The sequence below is a fragment of the Trichoderma camerunense genome, assembly GCF_050948025.1.
Source record: "Trichoderma camerunense strain CBS 138272 chromosome Unknown V8C40scaffold_5, whole genome shotgun sequence".
Classification (NCBI taxonomy): Eukaryota; Fungi; Ascomycota; class Sordariomycetes; order Hypocreales; family Hypocreaceae; genus Trichoderma; species Trichoderma camerunense.
The window spans coordinates 1,531,445-1,554,866 of NW_028145365.1; the positions used below are offsets into that span (position 1 = coordinate 1,531,445).

Below are 23,422 nucleotides of genomic sequence, written 5' to 3' on the forward strand. Positions count from 1 at the left end.
CTGTCAAGGCTGTGCCTGCACCACTCTTGCCATTATGACTGCCCCGCTATCACTGTCCATTACTGTAGGTACCTCTTGCCTCTGTACCAAAGTGGACTCAGGGTGGCTCAGATCCGCAAATCTCGCTACCGGTTGCTCTTTGCACTCAACTCTCAAGTTTGGTAGGCGCGAAGGCGGAGAGGCGATTAGCTGCCGCGGTGCAGTGCCGGGGAAGGAAGGCGTCAGTTATCGCATCCATTCAGCTTCAGCTTCCAGCCGCTAGACCAATCTCTGCTTTGCTTTTGCTTTTGCTTCCAAGTTTGGATTGATTGCTCTTGCTTTTTCTTGCATACGAGTACGATTGAATGCATTTACGTGCATACGCCTGTTCTTTCCTCCAACCTACAAGCATACACAGATGCTATTGGATAGTTGGTGGGCGTGTAAGTAAAATGATGGAAGCTCGAAAACACTCCCCCCTTCCATCCATCGTTTTCTCTCAATCTTTCCTCCAAAACCCCCATGTAGGTAGCAGTACTTGGGCCATCGGATACGACAGTACAGTAGCAATCACACGGAGACGGCTTTTGTTTCATTTGCTACGTCCATGCACGCTGCTTACTAGGTAGTAGATACTATATGCATCTGATATGCCGGTGTTTGCTGGCTGGTGCACACTCGGTGTGACAAAATATGGGAGAGCGTGCACCAATGGCATCAGCCGCAACACCAGCTGATGGCCTCAACGTCCTCTCTACTGTGTTTTCCTGCCATTGGGCTTTATACGATCAATCCAATTTGTCCCTTTACGCTTACGGAGCAGAGCAGCCCCCCCTCCAGGCTCAAGGATCAATGCAAGGGAGAGCAAACTGGGCTGTTCTTTTGGGGTCGGGAGAGTAGTTTGCGACATCTCATTCGCGTGCTTTCTTTTTTTGCAACTCGCTAGGCTCATGTATGAAGCAACCGATATGCACACTACTATGTAGCTTGGATCCTCCCAAGACATGTGAGCTGTAGGGGACCGAGAGTAAACTCATAGGCCTGTAAATCAAGTCCAGTGGTGGTTTGCTGGGGGACGGTTGGGCATTAAAGTGCTGTAGCATAGGGAGCTTCACGGCTGGCAGCACGCTGGCTGGCACTTCTCCCGGGTCATTTAGTCCCCGATTCCTCTCCTCATTCTCCTCCTCTTTTTTTCCCTCCTTCCTCCTCGCATCTTCTCTTCTTCTCTATCATCTTTCCACCAAAGAGCTGGGTTGACAGATGACGATCCCATCAAAAATCCTCTCGTCATCTGTCTCTCGTTAAACCAATCTTTCTTCAAGCAATAGTGCCCATCTTTGATATTTCTGCATTTCCCCCCTTTTCATCTTCCCTTGGGGCATGGTACTTGTCAATATCCAAAAATGTCTGACAACGTACCAACCGACTTGGCCTTGTCCATCGCCAGTTGCACTACCCACGTTGAGGAAGAAGCGCAGCAACGAGCCTTGTGGGCTATCCCTGAAGAAGAGCCCAGCAATGTGACTCGTGAGCCTCTCCAGCAACAAGAACAAGAAGAGGATGGCAAGCTGCAAAACTTACGTCAATATCTTGCGTCATGCCACAATATGAATAGAGCAGCTCAAACCATTAACGGCGATTCGTGCTGTTCTCAGGCCACCACACTTCAACCCGAGGGGAAAGTCTATCCCGCACAAATTGTTTTGTCTCCTGATTTCATGGACAAGCAAATGGAGGTCTGGAAGAAGGTACTAGCAGACGACAACTCAGCCCTCTTGCAGAAGATGTTCCCTTCAATGGAACAAGTACACGATGAATATTTCTCCATGGAGCCCATCAACGGCCATCCGACACTCTGCGTCTTTGAGCGACTGGGCATATCCAAGGCCGTCATGAATTTGCTTCACGGAGTGTTGGAAGACCAAGTCCTCAGCAGAGCCGTTGGCCTCACCGGAGACATAACGTACGGCCTTCTTGACGCAGATGATGATGATTCCAGCGATGAGGACGATGAACATTGCAGCTTCTGTGTCTACTCCAACACCGAGTGTGGTCGAACTTTTCCTGTTGTTGGAATCGAGTACAGGCCATCTGATCCACCCATGGTGCAAGAGATTGCCACAGCCTTGGTCGAGGATATTGTTCCGGAGCGCGATGTCATTGGAAGAGAGGATGACACATTTACCTTTGTGTCATCATCCAAGCAAGTCGTTACTGCTGCCATCACTCAAATATTTGACCGCATGGTGAAGTTGGGTGTGGCGTACGGCTACATCTACACGGGAGATGCCATCATTTTCCTGGAGATTCACGACGACCCGTCTATCGTGCACTACTATGTCAGCATCCCCGACATTGACGTCTGTGATGAAGACGAATCAACTCTGCGCTACTCTGCTGTCGGTCAAATCTTTGCATTCATGATCAGAGCGATGCAAGCGGGACCCCGTTCGGTGCAATGGCAGGACAGAATTGCAACCCTTGACGTTTGGAGGAGCAGCCACAGCGAGGCACTGCACAACATGCCGTCGTATCAGAATGCCCCAGGCTCCTCAAGCGCTACTAGCGTTGGCGATGAGGTGATGGATGATGTCGACGCAGAGTACGAGCAGGTCGGTGAAGACGATGGGGAGAATGAAAACGACGAAAACAACAATCAGAATGACGAAGATGAGTATGAAGAGTATGACGACTACTACCTCGACATTGACGAGGACATGTACGTGGCCGTTGACATTAATCTCGTCTGGGGACAAGATGGAGAGCTGGTGCCCCAGAGAGACGAGGATCAACAATACGCATGCCAGCATGGAGAAGAAGGCTTCGTCGATGACGGCAAACAAACCTATTGGTTTGTAGATGGCGAGGTCATTGTTAGTGATATTCGACAGCGCCAATACTGTTCCCAAGAGTGCCTTCTTGGTTTGACCAATGGCTCCCCTCTGGACCAAGCTTGCCCCAATATCGACAGGCACGGAGATGAGCACATCAGCAATCTTGAGTTTCTCCGGCTTGTTCAGAGCCAGCTTGCCCGCACTCGTCGCGTATCTGGCTGTTGCGTCTCACTTGACTTGAAAGGCTCCCTGGGAGCCATGTTCAAGGTTATGATTCCCTCTCATGGTTACACATTCGTTGCCAAGGGTGTCACTGAAGGAAACGTGCCTCGTCTGTTGCGTGAAGGCGACACCTACACTCGGCTCAGGGACGTCCAAGGAGGATGCGTCCCCGTCTATCTCGGCATTGTTCAGCTTGAAGCGACGTTCGATCACGATAGCACCGCTTACAGTCACTTCATGCTTCTCAGCTGGGCCGGTCGGTCTGTGGAAAAGCTCCAGCAATCACAAGCAAGCCGTGGCTTTGTCAATTCCACACGCAGGGCTTACACGGAACTGCACAATGCCGGCCTGGTTCACAACGGCGCAGAGTTGGGTAACATGCTCTATAATCCTCAGCTTGATAGAATCATGCTTGTGGACTTTGAGCACGCATCCATCTACGAATGCCACGTCGCAGAGTTTGAGTACCGCGATAACAGCCGCAGCCACTGTGCCACTATCGAGGAGGTAGAAGACGAAGAGGAGGCTGGCGGCAGTAGCGACAACAAGAGTGACGATGATGGCTTCGTCCACATCCATAACCACACCCCCGGCCACAGCCACAGCGGTGGTCTCAGACGAGTCAACAGATGCGAGAATCTGCGTAGGGAGTTTGAGGCCGCGTCTGAGCGAGAGATGAGCCGCGCAGTCAATCTGATGGAGGTCCTCGCTCCAACGCTGCGCCCGTGGCAGATCGTTTAGGTTGGCAATTTCGGCAGACATTTCTGGGAAAATCTCGAGCGAAAATTCGGCATGGACCATCGGAGCAAGTGGTAATGGGTTGCATTTTATCATTGGCGAGTTCGGAGCCGGACGCTGGGATTTCAAATGTGGACGGTCATTTTTCTCAAGGGTTTATCAAAGGCAGAGAGAGAGTTACGGCTTTATTCCATGTACTTCAAGTTTGCTTGGCGGATTTACAGATTGGATGGGTGCCCTGGTAGGTTTTATCTTCAAGCAGTTGCTAGATTGCCTCCGTAGTAGTAGGGACCTATAGTAGTAGTAGTACATGGAGCCTCTCCTTATTCGCTTTTTTTCGCTTTTCCTTCTTGGTGTTTTATGGTGTGATGTTGAGTCATCGAATGATAAGACGTGAACATTCAAGTTTGTTGTTTGTGGTGTCAAAAAGGCGAGTGGCCAGCATCATTCAATCGCCGAACCACCGAGACCACACTCGGAATTAAACCTCTACCCTCATCCTGCTCCACCACCATTTCAAAAGGCCCTCTCAGCCTTGCCAGACGATGGTTTTCGCCTACTACCTGATGGGAAACTCCATGACTGAGAGATCATCGCCATTCCTATTCCGTAAGGGCACCACCACTCGGTCGAGGTTGAGGTTGAGGTTGAGGTTGAGGTCGAGATGGGTAGAGAGCAGAGGTGGGGCGACACGATGCTGCATGTATGCCTCTGTAAGTGCGTCACCCAGATTTGTGTACCCGTAATTGACAATCATTCGTCCATTCCCTATTTGTATTTTGGGGCCACAGGTCGATGTCGGATTGGTGGCAACGGGTTTAAGGTTAATAAGTGATGTGTTATTTGTTCAGTTGGTGGGCACTGAATTCTCACGACGGAAAATGAACTGAAAGGTGGTTTTTTTAGAGCAGGGTCTCCTGGAAGAGAACAGTGGTATAGATGGATGAATCAAGTCGAATTTGCGTTCTGTTTGAATTTCCCTTAGATATACAATGATAGAACAAAGGGAGAATTATATGTTGCATCTGGTGCTGTCGCGTAGCATACCCAATCGTAGGTAGTATGGGATTCATCACGACCCAGTATACACCTACCTCTCTGCCAACTACTACAGAGTACAACACATCATGGAGACATGTGAATTGGTTTTTATTTTTAACGGGACGTCTGGATTAATATCCCGCGAGTTTAACATTAATATTGAATTGGCAATTTCTAAAGGGCGTAACTTGAATTGGCATTTCAAACTCCTCATAAGCCCGCACCAGCTAAGTCCACTATGTGTATCCCACCAGTGGTATCAACCCGCTGTAAATCAAATGCTGCGCACTCCATCATTAGCATTTAAACCAGCCCTTCTGTCGTCTCTTCGTAAGAGAATTATTGTGTATTTTCATTTTCGTGAATATGATTTTATTCTAATAAATTTACAATGAAGAATTTTTTGAGAAGTGGCGTGCCTTTTACAAGGTTGAAAAGCAGGCTCTTATTCAAGTACCAATGTTGCGTTCAGCCGCACATTCTTTTCCTTTGTCCATTCTACACCAACATACTGGTCAAAAAACGTTGCTCATACATGGCTTGTCCAACCGCCAGCCTTGAATATCACTTGCACTAACGACCTCTCAAATTGGCGACTGGATTTCTTCTAGCTTCCCTCGACGATCGCTTGCCATTACCAACCGCAGGCATTGTCCAGTTGTGGCGTGGCAGTCTCCAAGCAGCACCGGGAAGCTATGATGCAGCTTCAACTACGAAGGACTCCAGCTGATGCGAAAATCACAAGGCAATCACGCCAAAATGAAAAGAAAGCCGACTAGGATCCAATCGAGATGAAACATTCTTCTCCTCCGAATGCATGAATGCCTTGCAAGGCGAGTCTCTTCTATCGTGCCACGCATGTGCCAACGCGTCCAAGAGCGGGGGCAAGCCATCTCGAGCCCATTTGCTGCAATGCATCCCGAGCGGCGAATTGGAGGCAAGTAAGCAGATGCTGCCTGGTCTGCGCCTTCGCCTTGTTTCGTCGTTTCTTAACAGCAAACTCCACTAGAGCCTGGTTTGCCGTCATGTCATCTCGGGAAGCGTGGTCTACCAAGATCAAACCTTTTTTTCAACTCGTAGACACTCAAGGTCAACCAGGAGCCATCATCAAATTTCTGCATCGAAATTCGCCATGGTTCGAGTTAAGAAGCTTACGCCCGAAGTCCTGCTGAGCGACCCGAGGCGTGGCCCGGCCGTTCCAAATCGAGACGGGACTCATGCACTCTACACAGTGTCAGCACATGTCCTCGGTGACAGAACTACCCACGAAGTCCGGATTCTCGACATCAAGACAGGAAACTCCACCCGGCTTTCTAATGATCCTCGAGTCCATGATGCCGTGTGGATTCCCGGCACAGAGCTTGACATCCTCTACTTGCGGTCGGCAGAAAAGGGCCGGACCCAGGTCATGGTGGCATCTGCCGGAGATGTATCCGCCGAGCACTACATGGCGGCAGAAATCGACGCCCCCGTGTCAAACCTGAAGCTCAAAGAGCTGGCTCATGGAAGTGTCGCCTTTGTAGTCACAGGTCTAGTTGGTGACTCTGGGCTGTACAACCAAGAGGCTGTCCAAAGAGGATCAACAGCAAGGATTTACGACGCTGAAATTCCCATTGTAGGTCAACACTAACATCCTGGTGGCGCCCCTTTTCCTACTTTCTTCGACCGTTGCTCCTTTATACTAACCATTATATGCAGTGGAATGCCTCACGTAGACCCAATAGATGCAGTCTCTGGTACAACGAGCTTGTCCTCCGCGACAGCCACTGGACGCTCCAAGGCGAGCTCCATAACCTGATTGACGATATAGATTTGGAGGCTCCGTCTCGCATGTATACCGATGTGCCCTGCAACGACTTTGATATTTGCCGTGACGGGATTGCTTTTGCTGCGAGAAATCTCAGAGAGCGAGGGCCAGACGGAAGCCCTGCCACTTCCATCTACTTTGCGTCTCTGCACTCTTTCTCTTCGGCGCCATATGGAATGCCCAGACAAATATTTATACCCACTACTTTTGAACCTGCTTTGATAACAAACGTCCGATTTACCCCGAACTCGTCAAGCATCGGCTTTCTCTACACAGCCCATGAAGATCCCTACAACACTCGGCTCTTCTTGTCTTCCGTCTCCTCGCTAGACGCTTTTGACGTCTTCGACCTCGTGACTTGCGCTGATGATGAGGATCAAAATCCACCAAGGGCCTTTGAGTTTGCCGGTAGTTCTGACTCTGTGATTCTACGAAGCCACCAGCTGGGTCGCGAAACTCTTTCCCTCCTCATGCTGGAGGACGGGGCTAAGCCCAGCGCTTTCTTCACCGGCAGCAGCTGTAGTGCCTTTTATCCGTTGACAGAGGGAAGCTGGGACTTTCTCCTAACAACATCGTCTAGCTTTGTTGATAGTAGCCTGTGGCAGATTGTCCAAGTTTCGGAAGCCAATGTTGTGAGGACAATATCTTCAGCAACCAAGAACGGTGCCAAATTTGGTCTTTCCTCTGATATGGTGACCGAGATTTGGTGCGAGGGTGCAAACCGACACTTTATTCATTGTTGGATGATTCGGCCGCGAGATTTCGACGAGACCAAAGAGTATCCTTGGGTACTGATGCCTAACGGTAGCCCGGCCATGGCTTGGAATAACGAATGGTCCACGACGGCATGTGTGACTCCATCGCTGATAATCTGCTCAGTTGTATGCTAACCTTTTTTCTGCTAGAACAACTTTGCTGCTTGGGTGTCGCAAGACTACATCATTATCCTTCCCAACATTGCCGGTAGTAGTGGGTACGGGCTAGAATTTACGAGACGTACGTTGTTCCTTATTCCAGCTATGACATGGTCCTAGGATATGGCTCGGTGCCCATTATCTAACATCGTTTTCGCATAGGAATTCGGAATCAAAGAGGAGACGAGCCGTTTCAAGACCTCCTCAGCCTCATCGACTATCTAGAAAATGTGCCATATCTTGACAAGGCAAAGGCCACGGTGGTGGGAAGCAGCAGTGCCACATATCTTGTGAATAAGCTATTGGGACACGAAGTTGCTAAAAAGGTTAGAATCACAAACGACCTCAATCAAATACTCGGTGTTGGCCAGATCCAGACTGACTTTGTTGATCCAGTTCTGTTGCGCAGTCTACCAAAGTGGTACGATCGATCCCCCGGTGACCTCGTCGCATAAAGAGCCCGTTTTTGACAACTTTGACAAACTCGATCCATCATACCAATACACAGAGTCAGAGATGATATATGAGAACGACATGGCTCGATCAACCTTTTTCTATGGCTGGAAGAATGCGCCGCCAACCCTCATTATCCACGGGGAGAAGGATAAGCAATGCTCGATTACAGAGGCGTTGACTGCATTCAATTCGCTGCAGGCCCAGGGCGTTCCCAGTCGGTTATTGACCTTTCCAGATGAGGGCCATGTTGCTACGAAACCAGAAAACACCGTCATGTGGTACGATATCGTCTTCGATTGGGTCAAGAGGTGTGTTGATGGCGACGTTGGGAGAGAGGATATCTTCTGAATGGCAATTTGATTGGGTCAGCGAACGCCTTGGACCATAGCGAGATCGGCGGATGTTGGCAAATTTGATAATTGCTTAATCGTGTTTTGAAGCTACCAAGTAGGGAGTATTACTCCTTGCTTCTTTGTATCTGTTGTCTTATTTTCCTTGAGTATGTATGAGCTGGAAATACTGATTTTCCAATGTCTCAATCGGAGAGACCCAGCCGTCAAGCGAACTTGCAATGCTTTGCTTATTTTACTTACAATCTTTGCTTCTTACATCTTTGTATCAAACAATAACTCCAAATTGACCCTCGCGATGCTGTCATGCTACACTAGAGACCATATTGCCTATCCTTGTCCTTGATGGGAAAGTCACTTCCTGTTGTGTCCTTGTACTTGTCACGGATAAAGTCCGAGATGGCCTCATCTTTGGCCTGTTCCGCCGCCGACTCGTTGCTCTGATCGCCCTGGCCCATGAACTTTTCTTGCACAAAATCAACAGCTAAAGGGCACCATATTAGTGGATGGAAAATAGGTAATAATCAAGTGTTTGAGATGGCTAACCCTTGTCGAGCATATCTTCATTCTTCTCGCCTTGGGCTCCTCCACCAGCCATGCTGTTCATCTTGTCCATGAAGCCGCCGCCGCTGCTTCCTTCTTGATTAGCGTTGCTGGTATCAAAACCCTCTGAGCGGCGATCTTGGGCGTTATTCTCTGCATCATTTCCAGAGCCAGTAAGCTTGTTTATGTAGTCCATGGTAGATACGAAGTTGGTGAGAGAGAGGTTTGGGTGGTAGAAAGAGCAGCAGAGGCGTTGCGGGGTAAAGACAATGAGGCTCACAATACGCCGTCTTTTAATCAATTGACTTTGTAGGTGGAATAATTGCAATCTCGATCAAATGGGAAAATGGTCGAAGATGAGAATTGAGCTGAATTAAAGATGCAGTCAAGCTACAAACATATAGCAATTTCCGTGCTACCGGAAAGCACAGAGCATCACGTCACAGACGTCATACATACGACGCTGCTGATCACTTGCCACCGCCTAGGATCTGACCTTGCTCGATGATTTGCAGATTCCGGATCATAGCCTCGATTCCGCAAACAAGGGAGCCAATGAATTGTTATCTTGAGAACTTTGGCAAGATTTCAAGCACAAGAAAGGCGCCCGGATAACTTGGCGCCACGTGTGGGATGGCGATTTGCTTTCCAGAGATCACGATGCCTTCGCCCGCTTTTTAGTCCAGCTTGCTTTTCCCAGCTGTGACGGTACGACTAGTGTCTCTTTTCCAACCTCCCCTCTTAGCCACCGATCCTTTCTACTGTAATACTTTCTATCCCTTTTCCGACTATCTACATAGGTTGGAGACTGACGGGAGAAGTAGTAGATGATCTGCTAACAAGAAGCGTATTGCATCCACCACGAAACTTCGTCGAGACCCAAACTTAGCCTCAGCTCCAAGGATTCACAGAGGAACAGCACAGACAACAACCTTGAATCCTTTGCCAATTCCGATGCACAGCTAATCACAGGGTAGTATTCTAGATCAATAACTTGGCAGCTTATCTTGTCTTTTCAAACCCCCCCCCCCCCCCTGCTTCCATCTAAGGCGCCGTCAGATGATCATTTCGGCATAACAGTCGCGCATTACTTCTCCCATCCGCCAAGCTTCGACAACTCCAATCCTTACGTTTTTATCGATCTTTTCAACATGGGCCGGACTTCTCGTGCAAGTAAGCTTCCAGGCTACCGAAGCCCCGCGAAGACCACGTTTTTCTTTGTTTTTTCGGTCAAGTTGGTCCCGAGGCAAAGCAGCTGAAAATCATTCGGTCCAGGCCGACTACTGCAGCTAGCTTCTTGCTACTGCTCCCTTAGTTACGAGTTGGTTTGAATAAAGACAAACAGACCATCGCAACTTACTCCCCGCAGCGGTCTAGGCCTCCAACGCGAGGCGGGCTGACGGCCCCAAAACGGAGAAGCTGTCTTGGCTTAACGCAGCTAGCCTCCATGATAGAATCCCCCCCGGTCCCCTTTTCTTCCAAAATACGGAGGGTGGCTAAACGGATTTTACTGGCCAACGATCCGCTATAAATGAGTGTTTCAGACCTTTTGATGATTGCAGTACTACACCGTTTTTAGGATGATATGCTAACGGGGTTCGCTGCTAGTAGTGTCTCTCCTTCGCTCTCTGTTGGTCGAAAGCCCGACTAGCTGATGCCAATCCCAATCTTTGAATACGCAAAAGCCCTTTCCCATACGACATACGAGGTCGCCGATGAATCCACAACATCAATGCTATGCAATTGTTCCTTTGTACGGAGTACGAGTAGAGAAAACGGAGTATCCGCTAGTCCAGCTCAACTACCGCTTCTTCCTCTCCACATTCCAGCGGCTCACATGAATCGCATCACCGTCGGCTAAACCTTTTTACCCCCTTCGTTTTCTTCCATAAAAGATGGCGAGGAACAAGAGCAATGCTAGCAGTGGGTTGAACGGAATGGGACGCAGGCGGGCCGTTTGTATTGAATGGACCTTTGATGGACCCTTTTCCCATGTTAGAGTCCACTGGAAGCATCCAAAGAAGCAGCTCATGCATGCAGGTACGTAAAGAGCTAGCTGGCAGCAATAGCGTACTGGAGCCAATGATTGTCTTCCTTTGCTCTGAGGCTCTGCTCAGCTGAAAACATGACGGCAGCAGCAGTTCCCCACGAACGGTCCGACTCCGAAACTGCGGGTGGTCAGATAGTCTGCGTGAAATATTGAGAGTGTCATCATACAGCAAAATCACTTGTCATCCCGAGGCATTTTCCAGAGCTTACAGCCAAGCTCTTGGAGATGGGTGTATTTTCTTGTAGTACTTAAACCGCAAAGTCCAAAAAACTGTGCTTGCTATATTACATTTCTCATTAAGGCCGCCCTGGGGGTATAGCTTCCACAAGCTCATAGCAAATTCGAGCCGCCAAAGATGCGTTGTACATAAATAGGTATCTTATAACAGTGGATAAAAAATCATTCATCATCTTCTTCTTTTCTTCACATATGTCTTACCCTGATTGCGTTTCTTCACATGTGTCGTGCGCTGATTGCGTCCCTTTCTGTACTGTTGACCGAGGGACTGGCGCTGGCGGCGGGATCGGGGAATCGAGGATCTCGTTCCTTGTCATCTTCCACTTCCACCACAACAGTCGTGACCAGATCCATCTGGATGCCAGGGCCTCGTAACGACTCTTGGCTGGATCCTCGCGGCCGTCTCCGCTTCTCCTGTCTCAAGCTGCTAGAGCGTCCGGCCAGACGTTGCCACGACCACCATCCACCAGTAGTTTTTGGCTCCATGTTTCGTCTTGAACCTTCGCCACCCTGAATCCAAACCATGTTGCCGTAACGTCGAGACTTTGGTGTTTGCAAGAAGGCTATTGTCTTCACGCCCGTATCTGCCACATCAAGGTCGTACTTAGAGGCGAAGATGATGGAGTGTCGAGTTGTGCCAAACAAGAGGCAGTCGAAGAAGCCGTTCAAGGAGATGAGTGCACCAGCAAAGCAGAAGAGTCCCAGTGGGATATTAGCGCCAGACATGGATGCCACACGCTCCGTAGCCAGCGGCAGCGTACAAGTGACATAGATGATTGGGTAGATGAGAAATGCCGGATTGTGGTCACCCGCAAAACCAGGATCCGATGTACTGTCTGGGTTGGCAGCTCGGCGACGAAGGGCTTGCTGACGAAGAGAGTAGTAAATTGCAACGTAGAGGCCAGTGGTGATGCCAAGGGCCAGGAAAATCCAGAGATAGTGGGTAAACAGGCGGAGATTCTCATATTCGGCATTGATCCAGCACTAGGAACATATGTCCATGTTAGCAATTACAGACATTGGGCAACTACTAAGTAGTAAGAGAGAGAGGGAGAGGTGGAGTAAAACAAGACCAAGAAGCATGTTTGTAAACTTACCCAGGCACCAGCTCGAACAAAGAAGCCGCCATGCTCGCGGCCGTTGTTCGTAATGGCGATTGGCAACGTCGAGATGAAATACACAAACAGCCACACAAGGCCAATGGACATGTACAACGTCCTCTGAGACGGCCGATATCCCTTGACCACGGAAAAGAAGGTGTGTACGGCAATGAGAGTGATAAACATGCTCGAGGACAAATCTCCCGTTGAGACAAAGAAGCCCTGTGCCCAGCACGTTTTAGTGTCCACCAGGACGGCATTTCGGTTGATCCATGTCGAATTGAGGGCAAAGGCAATCGATTGATGCAAATCGGCAACGAGAAGATTATAGATGAGGATGAGAAACTGGTTGGGCGAGCCCTTCATCGGTCGGATAGGTGGGCCTGGGTCCTGTTGCGGGAACTTGGCATCGCCCTGAACGGAGGCATCATTGGACTGGCGTGGGCGTTGGGCAAAGACACCATCGATACCAAGCGTGAAATCAACAGCGTGTTGCGAAGAAGATGCTTCATGATGGGCTCCTTGGGGCAGGCTTGGTCGGCGTGGCAAATCATGGTCATCCTGGACCGGGTGAGTTTGGCGAAAGCGTTTCTCATTTTCCCGCCGGACAAAGAGCTGCCAGGAGACAATCTTGTATGTTAGGTAAATGAAGAGAGTGGCTGCGGCAAAGAAGGAAATGCATGCTAGCACCGTGATGGCCAAAAGGCCGCTGCGATGAGATGGCGTCAAAGGGCCAAGGGACTGCCCTTCGATCGGCAGCTCCCCTGACGGCATGGCTGAAAGAGAGGAAGAGGGTATGCCTTGAAACTGATGAGTAGAAACGATCAACGGAAAATGTTATTATGTTCTAGTTGTTGGAGTCGTCGTCGCATATCGATCAGGAGAAAATGAAAGATTCCCAGATTATGGAACAATCAGAAAGCAGCCGGCTTCCAAAGTTCAGGATAGGTGGGAATCAGAGTCGTGAAGAGGGAGGGGGAAAGTGAGAGGAAGGTTCAGAAGAAAGGCAAGCCTGCTGGCAAGAGCGTTGGGAGAAACAAAGGGTGAAGAGACAAAAGAAAACAGGAAAACAAGCCGCCTCGAGTCTTCACAAGAAGAACAAGAGCGTTGTCCCTCTGCCGATGACGAGGAGACTAGAGGACGGCTTAAAGGAAAGAGAGTAAGCGGGTGCCGGGGTTTAATAAGTTGAAAGCACCAGGCCGTACAAAGTACGAGGAGGGATGGAGCAGACGGGACAGGTTCAGTAGTCGTAGATAGGAAGGAAGGCAATGGCAATATGGAGCACACCGCAAACCCTAAATGGTATGTGGGTTTCTCGGAGAAAAAAAAAAAAGAATAGGCAAGGTAGTGTATACCTGCTAGATGCCGGTGCTGGTGCTACAGTTGACGAGTACAATCTATTTCCCATTTACTGTACGGACAAATGCGTGTCCCGTTGAAGGCTTGCAAGCAGTATCCAGTGCTCAGTGCCCATGTTATTCCCAGTAATCCAATGTGAGCGTGGGTACGTGTAGCATGTCCCCGGGCTAAGCCTTGTGAAGCCTGGTGGTGAGCAAAGCCTTGAATCATGTAGCCTGCAAAAGCTAATCTGGCGCCTTCGGCTTGAAACAGCACGTATCCAGGGGTGCTTGGGACCCGTTTCCCGTGCATCCTGGTCGGCAACTATCCTAGAGGTGGGCGGAGAAGGGCATTCATTTGGTTCCAGAGAAATGGGTGTCCAGTCGGCAGCAGAACTCGGCCGACCTGGCTGATACTACCGTCTGACAGCGGCCCAACCAGCACAAGTCGGTGCTTCCTTTCGCATTCTGCATCGTCCTAGCGGAGGGATCAAAGCAACGGAGCAACGCTTGGATCAACTGCTCCACTGCCTCGTCGCCAGAGTACGGAGTTAACTGCTAAGCCTGTATTATTGGGTTGGGGTCTCCCTTGTGAAGGGCTTCCCAAGCCATGGGTTAACAGAGATTTTGCAAGATTGACAAGCAACCGGCTTCCCGCCACTTGCTCATAGTCTTGGGTGGCGTTGCTAAATGGCCCCCTTGGCAGCATCTTTGCCTCTTTCCTACTGGCACTGTCGAAGGCCGCCATGTTTAAGGCGTGTTCACATTTTGCTAGGCGAGTCCACGAACGTGTCGACCCTTCAGACCTAGTACTCGTACTACAAAGTGGTTGACGGTGGCCAAGCCCATTCTGGAAGACGCTGCAGGCCCAAAGCAGCGTACAGACAGATTCGTCTTGGCAGGGGTCGTGATTGGCCTCTACGCGCAAGGATGGCTGGACGATTATGCATGAGACTCGATTCTGAGCCACTCGGCCTGCTGGGCCGGGAAGGCAATAAAAAGAAAAGAAATCTGCAGCATTCTCACGTGGCAGTTGGAGGGCGGCTATCGCCCGGGGGCCAGCCAGGCCAGAGGAAGGATTTAGATTGCAGATTTCTTGACCTTGTTTACCACGGCTACTCCGGTGATTACAAACGATTCCAGGCCTTTGATTCACTCAGCTACAGCTCGTATTGTCGTTCTGTTGGCAGAACCGTGCAGCTGAATCCAATGTTGGTCATTGTTGTTGCTACTGTTGTCTGCACAATCGAGGCTCGGCCGCCGCACCGCTTGTAATGCTAGTCGCTGTTTTGGTATACCGCAAATGTAACAAGAGGGCGATCAAGCATGGACTTTGGCTTGCCCCTCTCTCTTCCCTTGTACTTTGTATGACGATTGGTGCTAGAGTCGTTAGCAACTCAGCCACGCAGGCAAAACAAGCGTTTATCCGACGTCTCAAGACGGGCCAGCACAGACACACGGACACACATGATGCGAGTGGCTTGATAGCAGCCGCGCCCGAGGGCAAACAACTGTTTAGCAGCATACGTTGGTGGGTGATGGCGCCGAGAAGAAAAGCCTAACGCCTTTCCGAAGAATCCGCATACTATAGCACATGGCGAGGAGTAACAAGAGCCAGGGGTGTCCGGGTAAGCAACCGTGCGTTCGGCCTGCACCATAATCGCGAGTTGGCTGCGCTCTGTGTTCTGCAATTATACGTAGAAGCGGGATTCGACGAGAAGGGAGGGGGTAAATTAAGGTGGCCAGGACACGGGCAATATTGAGAGCTATGGTTATGGGTGCCTTGACAACAAGGTACAGGAACGAGTATTGAAAAGATATTGAAACGTCATCATCATCACTGAAAGGGCAAGTACCTTCCATACGGCTGAAAGAGATCCTTGAATGGTGATGACAATTCCGCGTTCTCAGAACGCAGTTCGCATATCCGCAGGGCTCTTCGAACGTTGAACATGGCATGGAACCCTCGCTCAGCCGTTCTGCTGCCACCTGCACCAGGGCTTGGGAGGGCTCAAGAGTCCAAGCGTATAGTGACGTTTTCCTCGACCCTGGCGGCGCTTGATTGCGAGAGGCAACGGCTAATACTCGTACATCATCATTAGGAAGCGAATGGGAGAATCACAGTGCCGATTCTCTCGTCGATACGGAGCCTCCCTTTCGGTATTTTCGTTGGTTCCAGGTCGGTTTGTACTAATAACGAACGGTAGAGATGCTTCGTATATCGTATCATCATCTCCTCTATTCGGCCTAATTGAACGAAGCCATCCTACTAGCAAGCCGATGATTTCGAACGGCCTCTACTTGCACGATCAGGGGATCATTTGGTCCTATCATGAATCGGGACTCTCTGCAGATCTTCCAGTCCGTGCGTAAGTCGGCGCTGGAATGTCAAAATTAAACAGGCATCATCGCTAGCAGGTGTTTGAGGGCACAGAATGTGGCTTGCATTAAGCCAACTGGCCATGGAATTGGTAGCGCCTCTAGTCTTTTGCTTGGCAGCTTTGAAAGGAAGCTCGGGCTAGCATTTTACGAGGCCAGCAATTTGTATCTTTGCTCTTTCTTCCTTTCTTTCTTCATCCGCCTCCATCAGATGGAGCAACACAGGTTCAAAGGACCGAAATCCCATGAGTGTGCGGCTGAGTGTGGAGCTCGAAAGCGGCAACGGAGCAACATTCTTCTGTGAGTGCCATCGTCCATCGACCTGCTAGGTACGGCATAGCCCTGAGATTTAACCTCTTCCTGGACTGCGATTTGTGTCGAATTCCCTAGCAGTACGACGCTCCTGTCGATGGCAAGTTGCATTGGCTCGTCAGGCATCCGGGGGCATGCATATTCGAAATGCCCCTTATTTTTGCCAGACTCGCATTGCGGCTGATCAATGCAACGGTGCAGCGGTGCAGGGGGAACTCGTCCCCGCAATCCAGATCTAAGCTCGTCCAGGCAAAGCCGACTGCTTCGATGCAGCTGGCAGTGGAGCCTTGGATGGGCAAAAGACAGGCTCCAGATTGGGGAGCCGAATGCCCTGCTGACCAGCATCCCTAGCACAGCTTGTCATGTCAGGACTTACCAGATAATGCTAATGCCAACGGTAACGGTGTCAATGGCGTCAAGGGGTCGATACTGTCTGGCATTTCAAAACAGCAGGCTGCGGCTAATGTGACGCTTCTTGCAAACTTTATCCTCAATCAGTCGCCCAGTCTTGGCTAAGCAGCTCCGATACCCTGAACAGAGAGAACCGGACAAGGGGCTAGTACATATCTGCTACCTGAATATCGACGAAGCAATTGGATAAAGGAATTGCTAGCCTTCGGCCCTCCAGTGGCCGAGCCCATCGGCTTGGCTTAGCCCGACTGCAGAAATGGCCTGACCCCATGAGTTCAGAGTACGAGTACAGCTAACTTGGCTGTGTACAAGCACTTGGCAGTTTCTTGATACGAATTGGAGGAGTTCCCGTACTAACGACCGACAGGATATGGTACATGGGCAATAAACCTCAGCTCGGCCACAAACTTTCTGCGTCTGGTGCAGCAGCCACTTGACTTTGTCGATAGCTTCGTCGATAGCCTTCAACAATAACCGAACCGGGGAACAGCATCTCGAATTCGAAACAGATCCAAGGACCTAGTTTGCGCAATCCAGAACCCCCGCGGTTCTCGGCTTCAACCTCATTAGGTGCTTTGCTTGCTTTATGCGATGCAGCCAACCAGGCCTCATGCAGTCAGCCACTGGCAATGGCCCGAAAGCCGCTGCATGATTATCATTATCGGCATCATTCCGACACCCATGCATGACACGCAACTACTACCTCATCTGTATACTGCAAAAGATGCAGATAACTAGCCCCAGAGACGCATTGACGTTATCCAGCAGCCGGCTAAAAGCCCACACGTGTTTTCCTTTCAAGCTGTCCGTAGTCACAACTTGGGCATACTCGTACAGTAGCAAGTATCAAAGCCCTGCACCAGTGACAGTCTAGAATCGCTAGCATGATTTGCCAAATGCGACTACCGGCGGCCAAGATGCCGGTCTCGTCTCTACATCGCCGAATACACCAGCCTAATCAATGCCCGCTAGGTTTCGTGTGGTTACTGTACTCGTATATCGGTCTGAAGTCGCGATATAGAGAGGGAGCAGCATCTTGTCCGTCTACACCTGAGGCCAAATTCAGCTTTGCGCGTATCAGACTGAATAGCTCGAGCATGTGTGTTCGCCCTGTCTGTAGGCAAATTGTAAGCCATTCCAGTTGCAGCAAGCAATCCTTACGCGGGTTGTTGTTCCTCTGAAATAGAGATTTCAACGCCTAATAACAACAGCACGAAAGGCCCGCTGCATTTCTTAACCGAGGCGGTTACGTAGATCGATTCATTTCTCGTGAACGATATATTACATATGACAAGCCGAAAGACCTGCGCTAACCCGCCACCCACTTCCATGCCTGCATCCGAAATTATCGGCTCTTGGTGCCGCGAAACAGCTATTCCAGAAGCGCAACAGCGTAAACAGATAGTAGGAGACACCAGGATAGCCGGCGTCTGTGTACATGTAGTGTATTCCTCCTATTCTTATTACAGGGACCAAGTACGCGTCACTATTTCCTCTAGTATAGCCTCATGAAATAGAGGCCTAGAGCCGTTCCAAATTCCTACCCTAAAATGAATTTCGAAATTACGCTCCAGGAGGCATGCGCGCTCACATGATGCCCAGGTGTTCTATTGACAGTTTCATAACCTATTTTTCTGTCCTATTTGCTCCTATTTCCTGGATTGTAACAACCAGTGCCTTTATTCGCACTTTCTCAAGTTATGAGGTCTTAGTCCACTAGATAACGAAGCATTTCCAAGCTGGCTTCAGGATTACTTTCGATAGACAGATCTCCTGGGTAATGATAAAACCGCTATTACCCGTAGACTACTTTGATACGAGTATAAATGAATACTAAAGACTCTATCATCCGCACCTAGCGAACTAATACAATTCTACAATGCTTTTTGCATCTCGCAAAGGTAACAGTAGCGCTATAAGTAGTGCTGTATTTGACGCTGCGCAGTATGCTAAATGGGAACCTCATTTTAATGTTGTAATCCTGTCATCGGGAGGACCGGTAAAATATGAAACTCGTGGCAAAAAGAAGACTAAAGAATCATAGAAACGTCTTTGTAAATAGAAGCCAAAGAAGCAGTTGACGTTCTCTAAGTCGCTGTTCAGCGCCTGATTAATATGGAGTACAAGTACAAGCCTCGATGACTGATTGTGGGGTTGTGGCCGGTTGACTCAGATCCGGTATGATTCCAACCTTGTCATGGAGGGGCAACTCCAACTTTTTTCATGCTTGCATTCTCGTGTTGCTCGAGATAAATAATCCTCCAAACTCTCCTTTGCGTCTCTTCTCTGTTCGCCTTTCAGAAACAACGTCTTGATATACGGCCAAAGATACACACGATCACAGCGGAATTCGCACAATGGCTCAAAACCAGGCGGACGAGCTCTTGCGACGGCCGTTATATGGTAAGTACAAATATCCAGTCGCATCACTGCTTTAGTCATTACCCCACCAACTTGATAGATCATGCTCGAGCCATGAGACGCGCTTCTTGTCCCTTCATCCAGCCTCATCCATGCAACCAGCTGACGCCTTGAGCTCCTGTTAGTTTACGATCTTCCGCCGGAAAGTCTCGTAGGCTTGACGCTGAAGCCGGACGCAGACGCCATCGCCATCGCCGAAACTGCAACCACAACACCTTCCAACCAGACCTCAGACGCGTCTTCCGATAGCTTTGTCGGCTCTCAAGCGTGCTCTCTCTGCAAGCTCTCCTTTCCTACCGTGATAGACCAACGAAGTCATATCAAGTCCGATTTTCACAACTACAACCTTAAACAGAAGCTGCGGGGACAGAGCCTCGTCTCGGAAGCCGAGTTTGAAAAGCTGATAGAAACTTTGGACGAGTCACTATCTGGATCTGACTCGGACGACTCGGAAGAAGATGAGGATGAAGGGCGCCAGGAATCTACGCTGACGGCGCTGCTCAAGAAACAAGCAAGGCTGACGGAGAAGCGAAATGGCGGCAAAGACAGCAATGAAGATGGCGACGACGAAATCGGTGGGCGCCCGGGTAAAGGCAAACCGCCACTGATATGGTTCAGCTCGCCTTTGCTTCCGGAGAATACATACTTTGGCATTTACCGAGCTATATTTACCGAGAAAGAGCAAACCCAGCCTGATTTGGTTGATGTTATCAGGACGAAGCAGCTCGAGCCTATAGCTATGCCAAAACCCGCCAAAGACGGGACACTGCCACCTATCGCGTACAAAGGGCCTCACTTCTTTCTCTGCATGATTGGAGGCGGTCATTTTGCGGCCATGGTCGTCTCCTTGGCGCCGAGATCAGCAAAATCCGGCAGCACTACCATGAATCGAGAGGCTACAGTTCTCGCCCACAAGACCTTTCATAGATATACGACGCGTCGGAAGCAAGGTGGTTCCCAATCAGCCAACGACAATGCCAAGGGAAAAGCACACTCTGTCGGTTCATCTTTACGTCGTTACAACGAGACTGCCCTGGTAGAGGATGTTCGCGCTCTTCTTCAAGATTGGAAAGGACTTTTGGATACTTCCGAGCTGCTATTCATCAGGGCGACAGGAACGACAAATAGAAGGACTTTGTTTGGGCCATATGAGGGACAAGTTCTTCAGGCCAACGATGCTCGTATCAGAGGATTCCCATTTAGTACCAGGAGAGCCACTCAGAACGAGCTAATGCGATCATTTATCGAGCTGACCCGGCTCAAAGTACGAGAAATCGTCCCACCGAAACTCGGATCCGACAAGGCAAACTTGACACCAAGCAAGTCTGCAACAACCACCAAACCAGCCAAACCAATTCTATCAGAAGAAGAGGAAACGGCAATCCTTCATACATCCCAGTTACAAGCCTTTGTGCGACGGTCCAAGTTACCCGCACTCCTATCATATCTCACAAAGAATGAGCTTAGCTCAGACTTTGAATTCTATCCTCCCGAGCAGAACCATCATACACCCCGCCTCCTACATTACGCTGCTGCACAAAACTCTGCACCGTTAGTGTTGGGGATTCTTACACGAGCCGGGGCGAACCCACTGCTTAAGAACATGGAGGGAAAGACGGCTTTTGAGCTTGCTGGAGATCGTCCTACACGCGATGCCTTCAGAGTAGCACGATCTGAACTCGGTGATGCCAAATGGGATTGGGACACGGGCAAGGTTCCTCCGGCCATGACCAAGGACGAAGCTGATCGCCGTGACGAGAGAGAAAAGCAAGAAGCAGACAAGAAGGAGGCAGACAGGCGAAAAGCAGAGGAGGAGAGACTCCGTGCCGAAGGGCCAAAAGTTCCAGACCAGAAAGCGAAAAAGGGGAGCAACGTTGCTTCTATGATTGCAAAGACCCCTCAGGAACGCAGAGAGGAGGAGGCTAGAGGACTGACACCTGAGATGAAGATGAGGTTGGAACGAGAAAGGAGAGCGCGAGCGGCAGAAGAGAGGATCAAGAGAATGCAAGGAGGTAGTTAAATAGATGTTGAGATCAAATCATAGTGGGCAAAGTGTGCCATGGGACATTGGGGATTGCATAGACGGCGGGTATGATATAATAAACACGTTCTAGACCAACATGCACTATTTTGGTGCAGTAAACTGCCTACGGCTGGACTCAGTGAATGAGGATATCTATTTCGTGGAGACTAATCATCTCGTTATTGGCGAAATTGGACATCCGTACATGAAGTCAGCAACTGTTGGCGGACTATCTAGTATATGTTTGGCACCCATGAGACTGCGTGAGGCTTTAGAGTAATCCGATATCTGATACAAGGGTGGTGACCACTTGAAGTGATCGGAAGGAGCTCTGCTGTATATGGACACTCAACAATGTCCAAGATAAAGGAAATCCCAACAATAAATACCTATAAGAAGGTGCAATAAATCATCTCCTCTTCGCTTATGGCGTGATGCTAAACGAGTGGCAGTCACTACTGGCATTGACGGCAGCTGCGAGGGCACCGCAACCACTGGCGAGAACTTTTCCCCTCCCACAACTCTTCTTTTCTCCAGCACATACTTTCCCACAATTTTATTTCTTCAGCAATCCATCATCTCCCAGTTTCTTCTTACTTTTACTCAAGATTGGTCGTCTTTTCAGGCCAATTCCTTGTCTTAACAAGCGTTGAGAAAGGAGACTTGTCAATCACTTTGTTCTCTTTGCACAGATTTCTCCCATTTCCACTTTATCTTTTCTGTTATTTCCAAGATTTTTCTTTCTTTCTATGTTTCTATCACTTTTCTTTTCCTTTTTGCCAATATCCTAGCGCTCTCTCCTGGCTCTTCTCCTGACTCTCATACTATAACTTCACTTTCTTCTCATTCCTGGTAGTTATTGATGCTTCTTCCGTTTCACAAGTCTTTCATAGTTCCATTGTCATCACCTCTCTTCCGATGGATCTTGTGATTGCTCAGAAGCCTCTCATCTCAAGACACCACTCTACTTGGATTCTGCTCTAGCACCTTCCATACACCACCAAACGTGACATCAGAATTCCAATCATGTCCTTACAGCTAGCCTATCTTCTTTCGGATTATTCAAGTCAATGTCTTGTTGGCTGGAATAAGATTGTTGCTTGAATAGGAACACGCATCTCTTTCCTTCCAATTTCCTACTCTATGCACTTGAGCGTTCTTTTCTATCTACTCGCACGTCTCCCTCTTTCTCATCTCCTGCTCTGCATACTTGGTCGTTCTTTTCTATCTGCTTGCCCGTCTCATCATCTTCCTTCCAGTCTCCTATCCGTTTTCTTCGTCTCATGATATGTCAGATACAATCTCTAACGCAACTTCTTCGACTAGATTCTCGCAGCCTGGAAGAAGTGTGGTGATCCGAATCGATCGATCGGCCGGCCGAGAGTATAATGAAAAATATATAATACATAATAGGGTGTTTTGGGTTGGTGATATTGGGGGCATGGATAAGCAGATGGACGCGAGCCACGACACACCACACTTCTTCCTCTCACAAACCAAGACCATCGAAAAACAAATCCATTCCGAGAACGCGCTACCTCGTCCGACGTTAAAGATCGATTTGAAAGAACGACCGAGCGCAACGATTCAGACGCGAGAAAAGAAGCGAACAAGACATATTCGCACTCGAAAGCCAATTCGAAACACCGAAAACCTACGCACGCGAGTGAGACGGACGTTCTGAAGATCGATCGTGTACGGCCGAGTGTACAAATAAATAATACAAGACCTATATATACATATAATAGGCTTTGTGGGGGTCGAATTGGTGCAAAGGAAGTTGCAAAGAACTATATGCTTTCCCGACAAGCACTTCAGGACGTCCACGTCATCTGCGTAAAGATCGAACGAACGAAAGAAAGAGCAAACAATCGCATATGGCCGAGTGTACAAATACTCTATATATTGGAGTTTTTTGGGGGCTCGAATTGGTGCAAAAGAAGTTGCAAAGAACTGTGTGCTTTTTCGACAAGCCCTTCAGAACGTCCGCACTATCTGTGCGAAGATCGAACGACCGAAAGAGCCAAAGATCATAAACGGCCGAGTGTACAAGAAAGATTATACTATATACACTGGGGTTTTGTGGAGTTCAAGGTGAAGCGATTGACGTGACATACCAAGATTCGTGCTCTTTATCCGACGAGAAACGCAGCTGACGTCAAAGTACGTCGCTGAACGAGCGCAAAGATGTTTAGATGTGAGAGACTCATCTAGTGCGCGATGGTTCATACAGCCAGTAAGTGAACGCTCTTCCTTTTCAAATATTAT

At 49.3% G+C, this 23,422-nt stretch overlaps 5 protein-coding genes across 5 annotated transcripts; 3 read left to right on the forward strand and 2 right to left on the reverse strand.

The window, feature by feature from the left end:
* The first annotated feature begins 719 nt into the window (after positions 1-719).
* On the forward strand, positions 720-4,013 carry V8C40DRAFT_239595 (uncharacterized protein). The gene has a single exon (XM_083214663.1). It carries the CDS (start codon positions 1,383-1,385, stop codon positions 3,774-3,776), a length of 2,394 nt encoding a protein of 797 aa, XP_083075739.1. The 5' UTR covers positions 720-1,382; the 3' UTR covers positions 3,777-4,013.
* Positions 4,014-5,946: 1,933 nt separating this feature from the next.
* V8C40DRAFT_273827 (Alpha/Beta hydrolase protein) lies at positions 5,947-8,339 on the forward strand (the record flags this gene model as incomplete). The annotated part of the gene is made up of 5 exons (XM_083220534.1): positions 5,947-6,429; positions 6,513-7,466; positions 7,527-7,617; positions 7,698-7,861; positions 7,932-8,339. 5 exons carry the CDS (start codon positions 5,947-5,949, stop codon positions 8,337-8,339), a joined length of 2,100 nt encoding a protein of 699 aa, XP_083075740.1.
* Positions 8,319-9,232, reverse strand: V8C40DRAFT_239602 (uncharacterized protein). The gene is made up of 2 exons (XM_083214664.1): positions 8,888-9,232; positions 8,319-8,825 (listed from the first exon to the last, which is right to left on the reverse strand). The coding sequence occupies exons 1-2, from the start codon at positions 9,078-9,080 to the stop codon at positions 8,656-8,658; spliced, it is 363 nt and encodes a 120-aa protein (XP_083075741.1). The 5' UTR covers positions 9,081-9,232; the 3' UTR covers positions 8,319-8,655.
* A 1,834-nt stretch (positions 9,233-11,066) lies between these two features.
* Positions 11,067-13,278, reverse strand: V8C40DRAFT_179255 (uncharacterized protein). Its single transcript, XM_083211707.1, has 2 exons — positions 12,269-13,278; positions 11,067-12,155 (listed from the first exon to the last, which is right to left on the reverse strand). The coding sequence occupies exons 1-2, from the start codon at positions 13,043-13,045 to the stop codon at positions 11,388-11,390; spliced, it is 1,545 nt and encodes a 514-aa protein (XP_083075742.1). The 5' UTR covers positions 13,046-13,278; the 3' UTR covers positions 11,067-11,387.
* Positions 13,279-18,933: 5,655 nt separating this feature from the next.
* V8C40DRAFT_239614 (uncharacterized protein) lies at positions 18,934-21,305 on the forward strand. The gene is made up of 2 exons (XM_083214665.1): positions 18,934-19,113; positions 19,257-21,305. Exons 1-2 carry the CDS (start codon positions 19,068-19,070, stop codon positions 21,149-21,151), a joined length of 1,941 nt encoding a protein of 646 aa, XP_083075743.1. The 5' UTR covers positions 18,934-19,067; the 3' UTR covers positions 21,152-21,305.
* The last annotated feature ends 2,117 nt before the right edge of the window (positions 21,306-23,422 follow it).

Excerpts from the sequence above, each read along its gene's own strand:
- V8C40DRAFT_239595 (XM_083214663.1), top strand. The coding sequence starts at position 1,383 with ATGTCTGACAACGTACCAACCGACTTGGCCTTGTCCATCGCCAGTTGC.
- V8C40DRAFT_179255 (XM_083211707.1), bottom strand. The coding sequence starts at position 13,045 with ATGCCGTCAGGGGAGCTGCCGATCGAAGGGCAGTCCCTTGGCCCTTTG. Across the intron at positions 12,156-12,268 it reads TTGTTCGAGCTGGTGCCTGG|TGCTGGATCAATGCCGAATA; the intron begins GTAAGTTTACAA and ends ATATGTTCCTAG.
- V8C40DRAFT_239614 (XM_083214665.1), top strand. The coding sequence starts at position 19,068 with ATGGCTCAAAACCAGGCGGACGAGCTCTTGCGACGGCCGTTATATG. Across the intron at positions 19,114-19,256 it reads CTTGCGACGGCCGTTATATG|TTTACGATCTTCCGCCGGAA; the intron begins GTAAGTACAAAT and ends AGCTCCTGTTAG.
- V8C40DRAFT_239602 (XM_083214664.1), bottom strand. The coding sequence starts at position 9,080 with ATGGACTACATAAACAAGCTTACTGGCTCTGGAAATGATGCAGAGAAT. Across the intron at positions 8,826-8,887 it reads TGAAGATATGCTCGACAAGG|CTGTTGATTTTGTGCAAGAA; the intron begins GTTAGCCATCTC and ends GGTGCCCTTTAG.